Source organism: Cuculus canorus, chromosome 1 (assembly GCF_017976375.1).
Source record: "Cuculus canorus isolate bCucCan1 chromosome 1, bCucCan1.pri, whole genome shotgun sequence".
Classification (NCBI taxonomy): domain Eukaryota; kingdom Metazoa; phylum Chordata; class Aves; order Cuculiformes; family Cuculidae; genus Cuculus; species Cuculus canorus.
Window position 1 is genome coordinate 69435740 of NC_071401.1, and position 16403 is coordinate 69452142.

The 16403-nt window shown below is 39.9% G+C and overlaps 1 protein-coding gene across 3 annotated transcripts in view; it reads right to left on the minus strand.

Moving 5' to 3' along the window:
* Nucleotides 1–527: 527 nt before the first annotated feature.
* Nucleotides 528–16403, minus strand: part of GABRB3 (gamma-aminobutyric acid type A receptor subunit beta3) — a 190373-nt gene continuing 174497 nt past the window's right edge. For 2 of the 3 annotated variants that reach the window (XM_054076940.1, XM_054076949.1), the window contains one exon: nt 529–4476. In XM_054076940.1, coding sequence (XP_053932915.1) covers nt 4126–4476 — 351 coding nt within the window. In that variant the 3' untranslated portion in view covers nt 529–4125. Of the gene's footprint in view, nt 4477–16403 lie in introns of all 3 variants that reach the window. The other variant, XM_054076932.1, reaches the window with a different exon arrangement.

Here is a 16403-nt window from a genome sequence, read left to right on the forward strand (position 1 = left end):
GCAATAAAAACCGTAATTAAAACAGTTAGCATTCCTGATATAAATAGCACAGCTGGAGAAAGGTGGGGTTTTTTTTGTTTGGTTTTGAAATATTTATGACTTGACTGATGAAACAAAGAAGCAGGACATCACTATCTTGTTTTCATATCAAAAGCTTTCCCTCCTGGGCAGGTAGACCTTTCATATAAAGCAGAGGACAAACTTTCTGCCCTTAACAGGCAATGTCCCAGCTTCAAGAGAGGCTGGTTTTTTAATCCAGAATTTTGCTAAGTCAGTGGATCTAGTTTTTCCCTCTTCCTTAATTTACCATAGAAAACACTAGAAAATACAGTAATTTAATGCCTAAGAATCCCTTTCGCTACGTGTGTATCAGTAGAAAATGCTTTCATGTTTTCTTCTTTGAAATCATTTAATACTAACCACTAAATGATATTCAACATGTAATTAAGCAATAAAATCTAGCAAGAGTCATACTCCCTCCATCCCCAGAATAAAAAAAGCAATTAATCTTTAAATCCTTTTTAATAAATGAATATTCATTCATCAATATTTTCATAAAGCATCTCTTCATCATTCCATTTAATATTTTTTTTTCACTGCTGAAGATTACCAAAAATACATAGATGTGCCTCAAGCAAAAAAGACTGGGTTTTAGTTTATCTTTACAATGGGAAGAAATCAACTTAAACAACCATAATATTTCTACTGTTTATTGACCCTTTGGGCTATAACACGATGTAGTTCCAGTTTTCTTTTTTTAAAATGCCTTTTACAAACAATGATGTGCAGATATTATTTATAGTAGTTTTGAGTTAGAAAGGACTTAATTACCTATGAAAGACATTATTCTGGTGCAATTTGGTTGAAATTACCATTTTTCGTCTTAAAACCATCTATGGTTAAAAACAGAATCACTGAATGCAGCTAGGATAAAAGGACAAGAGCCAGAAAATGGAAGGTCAAGGCAAACACTGTTCTTAACACACGGTTGTGTGTGTGTCTCTCTGTGTATAAGAAATAGTGCTTGGACTGGAGGAAAGGAATTGGCAAAAAAAGGCACAAAAATGCGTGTCAAAGATGAAGTGTTAACCTTAAGTGAGAATTTCCTGGCTTTTTCCAAGTCAAACAATGACTTCAAGATTCAAGCTGCTTGCGCCCCATGGAACCAAAGTAGAATAATGAATATGAAATCTCATTAAGATGCTGAAACGGTGCCACTGCCCACTTTTTGTGATGAACTAGCAAGGTGGGGAGTATGGTTTCATGAAAGGCGCTGCAGTAACACACTACCATCCAGTTGTACAACAGGAAAAAGAGGAAGAGTCCTCAGAAACTCTGTTCTCTTGGCCATGCACAGTCCTGAAAATGCACTTTGCATCTTTGCTCTGACCAGACAGTCGTGTTTCATCTGCTTGATGATCCTGGCTGAGGCCACTGGATAACTGACTTCTATGTGACTTGGAGTACACATTTCTATCACAACTGAAAAGTCTCTTCTTGTTGTTGTTAGAGATCCCTGCTCAATCACACAACTTCTAGGAGCTGGGACTTGAAGGAAAGAAAGAATTGTGATTACACCATGGCAGTGGGACTGATCTCTTCTTGAACCTCATTTTTAAGGGTAGTTCTTTAGGTCATGTACTGAAAGATTTCCTTGAAGATGATTTCATAGGGCTAATTTTTCTAAAGCAAAGCCTACCATTTTTAAGTTTTATTAAAAACATTTTTTTTTAATTGTATTTCGACATTAGGATAAAAACTTGTGGGAGCTTTTCAACAATTCTACCAAATGTGTACTTTGGGAAGGTGTTAATTATTCAGTTATTTGATTATAATTATGACAATGTCATCTATAATCCCTTCACAGTTTGAAGAGATATTAGAGTGCTCATAACACATTGTGGTTTACCAATGGGAGCTAATACTGAAAAGCTTTTAAAAAACAAGTTTTTCTGCTTCAGCTATACACGTTCCTTTGAGGCTCATTCATAGTTGTCTGAAGATACAGTGCTTAAAAAATTGCAGTTACAGTCACTTTGCACCACTGCCAAGGATGCAGCAGGACTGCAGTGCTGATCCTGCATGTGCCGGCAGATGGGTTTACAGTGAACACTACCAGCTGGGGATCGCATTGCAGCTTTGCCGCAAGGCAACTGTGCAGAGCCCATTCCTGTTCAAGCAGCAGCCCTGAGGATGGGATTACAACGCAGACCTTGCAACCCAGGTTCCTCTATGCTGAATTTCAGCCCAGAGCAAAGTTTCACAGTTCAGTTGCAAATAGTCAGGAGTGGAGACAGTAACAGACTGTACATGGCAGCAATACAGGTATCATTGTTCTACTCACCGATACCTCAAGTACTAGGGAGAACATGGGTCATTATAGAGCCAAGGCAGCCTTTTCAGTTTCATCCCTTTTTGGCGTTTTTGGTAGATAGATATCCGCACATTTTTTCTCCCACAAACGTCTCTAAGTAGCATCCAAAGCTCTCTATCTGCCAAAAGTTCCCGTTGATGTCCAGAGGATTTCTACACGCAGAGAACTGGCAGGGCCACCCCTGAATTACGTATTTTAGATCTATTTCTGCTACTGCATCTGTTGTAATTTGTGAGCGTACATGATAGAAACACTTTACAAAAAAATATATCTTCTTTTCTTTAGAAAGGTTTAGTTCTGATAAATAACAATATAAGTGTACAGATCTGAAATTGGCATACCTTGACGAATACAATCTGTAGGACTGAAAAAAGTTGCAAATCTTGTGAGGGAATGAATTGGGATGAAAACTGAAGTGGTCACATTTGCATGAACGATATGTTCGAACATAACTGTTGTGGAAACAAAACAAACTTTTTGCTATCTCTTGTGATTCGTGACAGTAGCACACTAGCTTGATAAGTGTATATGTATATACTTTACGTATATAAATGAAATATGAAAATGCTCCATTACTGAATCAAAGTATTGGAAGTGCTCTATTTGCTCAATTCTAGAGAATAAAAAGTTGTAACATCACAGAAACAAAAATATGACATAGCATGCGGTCACAATAGCAAGCACAGGGAAGAAAAATATTGAGAAAATATACTTATATGCATATTATGCAAATATATTTTACATTAACATACAATGTTATAAGAATGTTAAATAATGTGAATGTAGGTTTAAAAAAAGCTATAGCTAGGTGGTTTTATGTCAAAGTAGTAAATAACCTGAGACATCTTCTATACTTTCACTGGAATGACAATCTTCAAATCTACAGCAGATGTAGAACACATTGACAGTAGTTGAATTCTCAGCTAAATTATACTAAAAATGTGCTGTTCTCTTTTAAAATGAGATGGCAGCTGGAACCAGTCCAAGTGAAGGAAAATGTGTTGTACATTTACAGTACTTACAAAAGATTCGTTTCACTGTTGATGGACACTTAAAATGCTTGTTTGAAATATTATGAATGTGTATATGTCGCCAAAGACCTAGATCAACTCTCCCATGATCAACTTGCTTACTGCAGAAGAAAAAGCAAGAGATCATTAAAAATAATGCCCATTCAGGACTGGGAGAAAATGTATAATGATATATATAAACCCAAGAAATTTTAGCAAAGAAAAATAACTGTGGCTTGATGAAATCATAGTTGATGGACGTACAATATAAATTTTTACTTCAAACTTACCAGTGTAACTCTATCACTTTATGACTGGTGTGTATGGCAGTATTTACAATGTTACTAAATACTGACTTTATACACGATTACACCTGTTTGAAAATTTTTATGACAATCAAAGTTTTGTAGTGATAATATACACTTACTTTCTCAAGGCTTGTTGTTTTGATGACACTTGCCTTTCAATTTAAAAAGTTCCTCTGAAGTGCATTCTATGTTAATGTGTCCATAACCTCAGAACAAATGTGTACACGTGTGTGTGCATACATATACTTTTGCTTTGCAGTGTATGCTTTTAAGTACACACTATTCTTTGCCATATATATTCACACACACGAGTATGGTCTACATAGTAAAAGTTCATATATATATATTTTTATATATAAATATATATATAAACTCTGCAGGCAAGTAGTACTTCACTTGTTACAACTGAAGTCCTTTAAAAAAGTTCAGTCAATCAGTTAACGTAGTATAGCCAGTAAATTAAGTTGAAAAGAGAAAATGTGAATGGAAACACCATTCTTGACCATCTGTCGATGGCATTCACATCTGTTAGATCAGGGATTTTTATTTTCAGTTGTGAAGACCTTCTTCGTAAATGGCCCCTCTTGCTATGGGAGCCTGTTCTTTCTGATGAACGCCTTCCAAGGCTTTCGCGATGTGAGCTTTGTTTTCTGTATTGGATTCCTGAGTTGTCAAAGGATATTGTCGAATTTCTGGCATCTGTAACGCTGGTGGTGACCTCGTTGCTTGCCACCTCATTATGAATTTCAAGAGATGTTAGCAGAATGTTTCCATGGGTGTCCACCTAGGGGGCAAAAATAGAAATATAAATTGTTTCAAAAGACTTGACATCTATCAGCAGAATGTGGGTGTATTGAAATCTCCAAACCCACACGTATTTTAAGAAAGCATGTATTCATTTTAAGCACGTGATAATCTTGGGAAAAAACAACAATACCCAGCTGCTTAAAATAAGACAAGTACTTAAATACTTCTACAAATGGGGTTATCATCATACTACCAGCATCCAGTACAAAACTGTATTCATCAAAACTAATCATTTTCTTCTGTCTCTAAACCAGCCAATTTTAAAGAACAGTGTAGTTCAGTGAAACTACAGAATCATAGAATGGTTTTGGTTGGAAAAGACCTTTAAGATCACCAAGTCCAACCATCGAGCCAGCCCTGCTAAGTCCGCCACAAGACCATGTCCCCAAGTATGACATCTACTCATCTCTTGAACAACTCCAGGGATTGTGGTGAATCAACTACCTCTCTGGGTATTCTATTCAGTAAAGAAATTTCTCCTAATATTCAACCTAAACCTCCCCTGGTGCATCTTGAGGCCATTTTTCCTCGTCTTGTCACTAGCTATCAGAGAGAAGAGACCAATTCCCATCTTGCTACAACCTCCATTTAGGTAGCTTTAGAGAACAGTAAGGTCTCCCTTCAGACTCCTTTTCTCCAGACTAAACAATCTCAGCTCCTGCAGCTGCTCCTCAAAAGACTTATGCTCTAAATCCTTTGCCAGTTTTTTTGCCCTCCTATGGACATGCTCAAGCATCTTGATGCCCTTCTTGTAGTGAGGGGCTCAAAACTGAACACAGTATTTGAAGTGCGGCCTCACCAGCACCTAGTACAGGGGAAGGATCACCTCCCAAGTCCTGCTGGCCACACTATTCCTGATGCAGGCCAGGATGCCATTGGGCTTGGCCACCTGAGCACACTGCTGGCTCATACTGAACCAACTGTCAATCAACACACCCAGGTCCTTCTCCTCCAGGCAGCTCTCCAACCACTATTCTTCAAGCCTGTAGCATTGCTTAGGGTTGTTAAGACGCAAGCGCAGAACTTGGCACTTGGACTTGTTGAACCTCATGCAATTGGCCTTGGCCCATTGATGCAGTCTGTCCAGGTTCCCCTGTAGAGCCTGTCTACCCTCTCTACATTGCTTGCAGTGTGGGGTGAGGGTAAGGGATGGATTTTGTCTGCTACCTACACGTGAAATTTGCTAAAATCACAAGAATAGTTCTGCCCAGCTGAATTCTGCCATTTTGGAACCACAGAGCTCACCTACAACTTCTTTCTTAAACTCTTCCTTTCAAAGTAATTTGCACAGTTTTGCAGTCATGGTAATGCTTAACTGCAGAGCTTTTCCACTTGGATATGCAATCTTAAACAGCAATGACCTTCGACTAGGAAGAAAGCTGCTAAACTGAGGAAAAAGATGACACTATGCCTTTCCACCTTTGTATCCAAGAGGTGGTGAACACAGTGTTAAGCATGAATAAGCAATCTAACAATTTTCAGTAAATAAGTGGAATGTTATGATCACTTAGAATCCTGAAATTTTGGTCCAGACTCTCTAGTACCTCTGAATACTGGTAGAGGATGACCAGCACAGAGTTGCATTATGACTCCTTCAGCCTAGAAAAACTTCCAGTTCCAATGAATGGCACTGATGGGCAGTCCCAAATAATGCTTAGTCAGTATTTACTAGCTTCAGTAGTGGGGCACCACACCCCCTTGTGCCCCACGCCCTGAATGTCGAAGACAGGCAGACAGAGCTGATGCAGGGATCAGCTTCAATTTTCCTGCCTGCTTTTGGGAAAGGACAATAATGTCTGAACATAGAATAAATGATCTGTACTGGGTATTTTCAGCCAGTCAATACGTGTAACTCTGTTCAAGCGAACTCAGTTCTCCATATCAGAAATAGATAGTGAATCATGGCATACAGGATAATTTCCAGTTTTATGTACACAATTTATTAATCCACAATTGATCCTGCAATTAATAATTTTTTCTAACCTGCCACATACTCCAACTGTGTTAACTGTGCAGCAATTTAATATTGAATCATAGAACCATTTATGTTGGAAAAGGCTTTGAATATAATTTAGTCACATCTTAGAAGTATCTGTTTAAAAGTGGTTGAAAAAACACACTGTCGTCATGGCCTTTTGAAGTTTATACAGCCATCTGATACCACTTCCTTTTCAAGCTTTGTGTGATGCACTAAAAGTATGCACAGCTATGTCTGTCCATTGCATTTAGTTTTTTTCAATACTATTAAAATTCTGTAAAATGGGTATCTCTTTCATCAAATATTGATGCCATAGCTTATCTTTTCTCAGTGAAAACAATTACAATACTATAACAGTAATGCTTTGTCAAGCTTCTTGCAAATGGAAAAAGAATATAAAATGCTATGAATGACATAGAGTCAAGTAGAAAAAAAACCCTGACGTATTCAACAAATCCTGCTGTTGTAGGCAACAGTATATTATGCTGATGAGTGCCTATTTATAAAAATAAACGTGAACCAAAAAAAATGGGATGGAGAAGCATCAGTGGTGGTTACAAAGAATTTATCTTCCCCATGGCAGAAACCCATTTGTTACAAAAGTATAAGCTTGAGCTTTGTAGAAATGAGTTCATGCTGTTGAATAGTACCTGTCACCAGGGAATACACATAGCAGTGAAATACAGCCATGGATATAATCACCAGTTATGGTGGCCTCTGAAAAAAATTGATTCAGTTTTGCCTGTTTGTTGGTTTTTTTTCCCACAAAGAATACAAATTATGATCAGGATTTGTAACACCATTGTGCAAACCATCTCCAGAATCTGCATTTTTCTTATGAAGCTTAAAACTAAACCTCTGATCCAGACCCCCACAGCATCATGTCATCTCCTTTCCCATCTCCTCCCAGGCTTTGAGAATGTCCTTCAGCTTACTAAAAATGACCCAGCAAAGATGATTTTGCTGGCTCCACCCTGCCAGCACTGCCTTCCTCTTGCAGTTCTCTACTTTTTCCTTCCACCACCACAGATGTCAGCTGCTCTTTCCCTCAGGGCTTCCTAATCTCTCCCGATTGTGTATGCTACCTACATATATACAGACAGCCCATCTATGTGCACTTCATCCTTCTACACCGAGCTTGGGTTTTTTAAGCGAGGTGTCGGCCAAAAACTTGTATTCTGGAGGGTACACATATGTACCCACGCTTCTCCTGACCAAGGAATTAGTTTTATTTGACTCATTTCATTGCCCTGCATAGCCCCCTTCACCCTATCTGCCAATCTCACAAGTCACTCTAACGCAGCTTCTGCTTCTGATCTGCCAATGACGCTGTCACTTTTTACTGCTTGTCACTGCATCTATAAGTCAAACTAAAAAGGTGATCAAGAAAGTTGTAGCATTTGTGCAAATGCTTTTTCTCAAGATACCATTATGTCCTACAAAGTTGCATGACAGCATGTATTTTCTCTAAATGTCAAATGAAACATATTTGGAAACATACTTTTGAAATGCATCTCTTTGTTAATAGAGCAACAGACTTGTACATCAAATTCAAGGAAGGAGCAGATGGAGAGAAAGGGTCTGCAGAAACTGAAATCAAGCTTCTGGTCCACAGATACTCTTGAGATGTATTCCTGCAAATTGTATCGATTCCTTCAAAGGTTTTGGATAAATCACCTAAGGTCTCAACAGCTTGAAAGGAATATATGCTAATGCTCTGCCACAATCTTAAGGTGATGTTGTGAAGTATGAACACTTAATACATGGCAACATTTTATAATGTATTTGCACATAAGCATGACTTCTGAGTGATTTAAGCAATGATTTAAATGACTTTGACGAATGTACACAAGCTCTCTCAGTGAATAAAGAAGCAAACAAAAAATGGCAGGGTATTCTGTATAAGTTGACTCAAGTTTGTCTGAATATACAGATAAGGTGAAATTCTCCATGAGTGAACATGGGTGATGCTCATTGGCTCCAGGGAAAATGTGACCCCAGGTCCAGATACAGACTGATAAAAGTAGTTGAATGGATTAGAGTCATAGCCAAACATCATGAACAAGGCCAATGTCTTTGATAAATCTTTAGGATCACAGAATCATAGAATCATAGAATGGTTTGGGTTGGAAGAGACCTTAAAGATCATCCAGTTTCCAACTCTCCTGCCATGGGCAGGGACACCTCCCACCAGATCAGGCTGTCCAAGGCCCCATCCAACCTGGCCTTGAACACTTCCAGGGATGGGGCAGCCACAGCTTCCCTGGGCAACCTGTGCCAATGCATCACCACTCTCATGGTGAAGAATTTCTTCCTCATGTCCAGGCTAAATCTGCCCCTCTCTAATTTATACCCATTGCCCCTTGTCCTATCACTACAAGCCTTTGTGAACAGTCCCTCCCCAGCTTTCTTGTAGGCTCCTTAGTACTAACTTTAGTTGTAGTCCTTACGAGCCTTAGAATACAATTTTATCACCTGGCTCAAAAATATCACTATCTGTGCACCGGAAATTCTTCCCAAAATGTTAACATCTTAACAAGGCTCAAACCTTGTCATACATTAGAGAGATGACAATGTGGATTCAGCCAATTTCTTCTCACTCATTACTGTCCTTCCTTAAATATTTCTCTTTTTTTGCCTTGTCTGCCAGCCCTGTGCCTCCACGCTTCCTGTATTCTCTCCTTTCTGCCCACTACGGCTCCACCTGAAACCATTCACTCCCATTTCCCCGCTGTGGTCTCCACTGCTGCTGCTTTTGTCTCCTCCATGACACAAGCCAGGGCTGGTTGTTTCCATGGAGTGTTTCCCAGTGAGCTCATCAAAGCAGAGGGAAATAGCTGAGTACCAAATCACTAATTAATTTCCTGCTGAATCAGCATGGATCCAGATATGCAAAACTGAGGTTCTTATTTCAGAATCAATTTTAATCGAACCCCACTCTCTCTATCTGTGAATAACTACAGCTCTTGCACCAGAGTGAAGTGGTATAACTCTGTCTGGAGGCCAAGAAGCATGAAATGCAAGATGTTTTATACACAAAAAACAAATTCACTTTTGAAGGTTTGTCATTTCTGAACTAGACTAATTACAGTACAAATAAAAAATCCAAAATTTTCGCAGCCTGGTGTCATTACACTAAAATGACTTTAACTTACCTAACTGAAGCCAGAAGACAAGAATTAAGATAAAACTCACAAAGAATCTCTGACCCTTGCTCCAGAATTGTATGTCGTAGGTATGAAAGTTTAATGCTCTTTTAGACCTGAAAAGTCCTGAATCTACTTCTTAATTCTAAACAAGATACTGGCTCATTTAGTGATAGGTATTATATTTTTAAACAAATGAAAGACAAGAGCTGCTATTGAATACCCTTCTCCAATCAAGATTCTTGCAAAACTTCAGCTTCAATGCCAGCTTGAAAATACTTTACTAGGGCTGGGGAACTACCATAAGGCTTGATTTACTATTAGGTAGTGTCTGAATTGTTTCAGGTTCATTTAGCTCTCTGTTATATTCCATAAATTTTAAGGAGTACTTTACAATGAAATCTCTTTTTCCTCCTCAGTCTTTTACTCTATTACACAAAAAAGAAAAAGAGAAAGCATTTTGCTCAAACCCCATAGGTATGTTTAGGAGTTCATCTGTCCCAAATTTTTAAATATCACGTAAACAGTTTTCATCATATGAAGCAATATAAATGCAAATAGCAGGTTTAAATAACGGCATCATAAGTTGTCTCTGTAGTTAGTCTTTCATTATTTCACATCAAAATTACTATTTAAGTACATTATCCCACAAAATAGATCTACCCTTAAAATTATAATAAAATGAAAGTTATTTTTGGTGAAAACTGTAATCTAGACTCTAGCTACCTTATTCTCACCTGATCTTCCCTGGTGCAAGCATCTATGATTTTGCAAGGGGTAGAATACCTGGTAGCAGCTTTTGTCGTCTTTAATTATATATAAATGGCTTTCCAACATTTAGAACATTACACAACCAGGCCCTCTGGGCTTAAAGTAAAATTCTCAGTGCTTAAAGTAAAATTCATTGACCACATTATGCCTTGGGTATTTTCAAATAATTTAAAACTGCAAGCACAATAAAAATGATAGTGTTGAATGTTCTCCCCAAGTCTAAAAGTTCCTACCTCTCTCAATACCATCTTAATATGTTTATATTCATTCATAATAAAAAGAAATAAAATTGAGAAAACTATGTTATATGAGCCTAGGAGACAAGTCCAGGGCTGCCAGCAGAACTGGCAAGATGGAAAGATCTTGAAAAAACAAGAAAAGTGTAAAGAAAAAAAAATAGGAACTTTCATATTAGTTTCATTTTTCACCAAGTAAGAATGGAGTTTGACAACAAACTGATGTATTTGAACAGAGAAAGAAAAGAAAATAGATGTCTAGTCTGCCCTTGCCCTAGATTCCACATTGTCTGGATTCTTAAAGTCTCTGAGCTGTACTACAGACTGCACGTACAATCCTTCTTACAACCTCTGGATTTGCACCATTCATACTCGGGCAAAGTGGCTGCAGAACAAAATTAGTACGTGTGAGGTTTCCAATGCACACTGAACGTCCCCATCGTAAGTGCTGCAGGATGAGAGTTCTTCCCACAAGAACCGTGTTCATCACCCTTGACAGATATTTTTCAGAATTTGGCACCTACTCATCACACACATTTCAGAAATATCCCACTGTTCAAAACAGCACTGAAAAAAGCATAGAGGAAAGATGAAGATGCACAGAATACTGCCAGCTTTGCTATTCTCATATTTCCCAATTTAAACTGAGTGATAATTCTGCCACAGCAGCCAAGATATTCATTCTCAGAATAATATCCCACTTGTGAGAAGGGTTGCTACAATTAACAATTCTTTAAAAGCGCTATGTAGATGTAAGTGGCCTGAGACTCTATTCTCAGCAATGCCTGGTGGGAAGCTGCTGCCTTGGATGACAGCTGGGGTTTGAGCCAGGAAGTCTCCAGGGCTAAAAAAACATGCAGGGACTGCCTGATGAGAAGGGACTTTTTATAAAGCTTTATGCATTGCTTTTGTTCAAAGGAAGCTCTTCCCACATGTCTGACAGCCACGGGGGGCCGGGGGTGAAGCTTGAATGAGCTTGTGTAATAGTTACCCTCCTGATTGACACTCTGGGGCTGAACTTTTGGTCCACCAAACTGAAAACGGAAATTGCCACAGCTTGAACCAACGAACAGTGTATTTAGCAGAGGACTGCAACAATCATAACCTCTGTGGATTGGCCCAGAAGGAGCAATGTCCAAACCACATGCTCACCAGCCGATTGTGCCAGTAGCCTCTACTGCAAGAGTGAACAACAAGTGAGAACACAATTGCCTTAGAGCGCTCTCATGCTGATTTAGTTGTAAATTAGGCTGTATCTGAGTCTTATTTAAAAGAAACAATTTATGTAGCAAAACCAAAGTGCACGGAGAACTACAAATAAAGCCTGAATCTGCCAATGCAAACAGCAGAAACAGAATTGATCCATAACAATGGTGATCAATTTTCAAGGGAAAATAATCTTACAGGCCACCTATTCTTTTCTAACAGTTTTTCCACAAACAGATTACTTTAATTTAGGTTCCGATAGCATAAGCAGAATAAATACTTCATGAAAAAGCAAGATTCAGTTAGTCCTTTACCCTAGAGCTTTGTCTTCATATACAAAGTGATGCACCAAGGTTTTCAAAAGAAAGTTTTCAGTCCAAAACCGATACATGTACAAGAATTGGTAATGCACAAAAAAGGAACATCCTATGTTTGTGTCCCGTAACTACGGTTTACTGAGATAGGCTGGAAAATTTCTGCAAGGAATACAACTTACAGTGCATTATCTGAAAGAAAATGTGATGCAAAAGCAGTCAAAAGAAGACATGGCTGACTGTGATATTTTCTTTGTAGTCAGCTGCTGATCCATAGATGAGTCATTTGTAAAGGCTCACTCATATTTCATCTCATCACCAGTTCTGAATCTTCTGAGACCATCTCCAGAGATTCAGTTTAGTCAGATGTGCTTCAGTCATTGCGCCACCTTCAGCAGTGCCACACAGCAGAACACAAGGCAGAGTTTTACTCTCCCTACTGCTTATCTTCGTCACCTCTGCCACATGAAGGACAACGGCTGTGCCATTTCCATGCAGCAAGGACTCTTCTTTCCCTTACACATGGAGCTATTTGGTTCATTGGGTTTAACACAATGGCAGAGCTGGACAACAAGGCAGAATGAGAGCAGTGAAGCCAATAAGCAGCTCATGAGCAGCAGCCGGTGGAACCTGTCTCAACACAGCAGGTCCCAGTGGCAGCGTATCAGGAATAACTCCGAGAGAAGTGCCTAAAAGCTTAACACTGGAGAGGCACACCCATAGCAGTAGCATCAACATGGAGATGACTGTGCTAGTTTTGGCTTTTCAAGCCCATAACCTCTGACACAAGACAACGCAAATGAATGCATTAGGAAGCAGAGTTACTGAACATGAATGATGGCTGCTTTGGGAAGTAATTATCATATAAAACACAAACATACACACATGTGGTGGTTTGATGGTGGCTGGGCATCAGGTGCCCACCAAAGCTGCTCTGTCACTCCCCTCCTCAGCAGGACAGGGGAGAGAAAACAGAACAAAAGGCTCACGTGTTAAGATAAGGACAAGGAGAAATCACTTACCAATCACTGTCACTGTCAAAACAGACTCAACTTGGGGAAAAAAAAATTAATTTATAACCAATCAAATCAGAGTAGGATAGTGAGGAATAAAGCCAAATATTAAGAACACCTCCTTCCCACCCCCTCCTTTTTCTGGGGCTTAACTTCACTTCCATTATTCTCCAAATTCTCCCCCACAGTGGCACAAGGGGACAAGGAATGGGGGTTGCAGCTAGTTCTTCAATATCTTGTCTCTGCTGTTCCTTCCTCTCCAGGGGGACGACACCTCACACTCTGCCCGTACTCCAGCGTGGGGTCCTCCCATGGGAGACAGTCCTCTATGAACTGCTGCAGTGTAGGCTTTTACCATAGCATGCAGTCCTCCAGCAACAGATTGCTCCAACATGGGTCCCCCACAGGGTCACAGGTCCTGCCAGCAAACCTGCTCCAGTGCAGGCTCCTCTCTATCTCCATGGCTCCATAGGTCCTGCCAGGAGCCTACTCCTGCGTCAGCTTCCCACAGGCAAGGAGCTGCATTCAGGCACATCTACCTGCTCCAGACTGAGGTCCCCATGGGCTGCAGGTGAATATCTGCTCCACTGTTAGCCTCCACGGGCTGTGGGGGCATCTTTATTCTGGCACCTGGAACAACGCCTCCCCCTCCTTCTTTACTGATCTTGGTGTCTGCAGAGTTGCTTCTCTCACATATTCTCAATTCTCTCTTCTGGCTGCGACTGCACAGAAGATCTTCCCCCCAGCAGCTGCTACCACAGAGGCGCTACCACTGTCACTGATGGGCTCAGCCTTGGCCAGTGGTGGATCTATCTTGGAGTCAGCTGGCATTGGCTCTGTCGGACAGAGGTGAAGCTTTTCGTAGCTTCTCACAGAAGCTATTCCTCTAGCCCCTCCACTACCAAAACCTTGCCACATAAACTCCATACATTGTATTTGTGGATTTTGTGGCCTAGAACATTTTTGCTATTAGAACTCTACTGCTCTGCAATCAAGTGAGACTAGGAAAGCATGAAAAGCCCTTTTTGCTACTCTGAGTATTTATAACCAAATCTGCTAGACTGCATGCCAGACTTCAGTATAAAAAGTGAAGAACATCAGCGTCCATGCTGGTTCTACTGGTTTCCATGGGCTAAAATGCTCCTCAGTGAAAATAACGTGGCATTTTCCCTCTTGTTCCCTTTGCCTGAGAGACGGACACTGCCTCAGCAGCACATCCAGTCTTGGGTACTAAAAAAGCAACACTTGAACACAAGGCCCAAACGCCAGGCAATATGTTTGTTGTGCTGCCTCTGCTCTGCTAGTGCTGCCTCTCAACACAATTAAGTAATTTCCACAGTGTTGCAGCCCCTACTGTCTAAGCGCTGATTCAGGCTGGGCCTGATACAGCACAGAGTCATCCTGCCACTCATACCCCGCAAGTTACAGCATCCGATGACGACAGTACATGGACTAATGTGTATTTATTTACATGGCTTGAGTTTGTTTTATTTTGGGTTTTTTTTTTTCTAGTGCTCTGAGCTATCACTCTAAATCAGTGACAGAGAACTCATGCACAGGGTTTGTATACAAGAAAATTCAATTACTAATACAAAACCACAACACTAATCCACCCAAAATGGTAGTCTTAGGGACAAACTATAAATAATTCTTCCAGTTTTATATTTGAACTCTTTTCAGTCTTCTTTCCACCGCAGCATACATTTTGACAGTCACTAAACAGTGGTAATAGCTGCAAATAGGGCTGCCAGGTTTTCAGCATCCACTCTTTCTTTAAAAAGGATACTCAGCCCCCAAATGCATGAGATTTTAAATACTTCCTAGTAATAGAAACCTTCCTTTTCTGAATGGAAACACGTTCCATGTAAGCCTGAAGCCTCACCAAAATGACAAAACTTATCATTTCTTAGAACTCATGCAAAGTAGTCTTGATCTATGGCTCTGAGCCTCCCTTACCGTGCAGTATGCCCTCCAGGTCATGAGACTCTCCCAAGACATCTAGCCCGCGTCCCAACTCTAAAGCAAGAAGCAAGCAACTGCCAAACAGCCGTTATTTCCATCAGATTCAATGATCTTCAAGAGCCACTAAAGGAAAGGTTGGAAGTTAATGCCTCTTTACTGCTCCCGAAGAGGCCAGAGCCAAGGCTGCAGAGTATTCAGCCTTGAAGTACTGTCTTCCGCAGCAAGTAGGTTAAAAATTCTGGCATGACCACCTGCCTTGCTACATCTGTGGGTTCCTGTACAGCCTGGTACATAGTGCACAAGATCCAGAACTATGAAAACCATTTTCCTGTTTCAGGGCTATAGCGTTGGCAAGCTCTGGTTAACTGCTAGATCGATCTTCCCTGAGCTGCACATCCTAAAAGCAACGGGACCTCTTACCAGCTCTAAGCATTTGCTTTGCATTTGCCAGGATTTCTCAAATGAGAAATTCATATTTAACATCTACATCCACTCAACCTGCATTTTATATCTATGCTTTATTTCAAAGGAAGATTTCTGATCAGCTGTACTTAATGTTTCTGTTTTTTCCTGCTGCATGCAGGCACTGCTTCTCTGAAGGTACTGAAACCTGTAATTGCAACAAAGCTCTGCTGACTTCACCAGCTGAAGTTTGGAGACAAAATGTTTTCTACACAGCATAGGACCATACCTCATTATTTATCCTATGCCATTTGAACAGCTTATATTCACAGTCAGTATGAATATACGCGTTTCTACAAAGCACAACGTTCCCTTTCACAAGCTGGGACTCCAAGGGACAAAGTAACACTTTAGGCTCTGGTGTGCTGAACTTGTATCCTAATTTCATTCATGAATTATTCTTACTAAAACAAAAAAAATATAGGCCAACTGACTTCAAGATAACAGAACAGTCAGGCACAGGGTGCTATTGAGCCCATTAACAAGACTTGTACTGAATTATGTAAATCATTTAAATGGATGAGAGTCACCAGATGGTTTCCACTGGGAGAACAGAACCATAGTGCATACATCTGCACTACCTGCTTGCAGCTAACATCTTCTCCATTACTTTCAATTGTGATACTCTTTTTTTTTCTCCATCTGCTTTTTTTATTATTATATTATTATTTATTTTTCTATGAAAGACAATTCATTCTTGCTGCTAGCTTAGTCCCAAGCAGTGCTTGCCAACTGTGATGAGAATTTGATTTCATAATATACTGGACAAAAATTAGTTTATTGATTCAAAAATCATTTCGCAGATATGTGTTGATA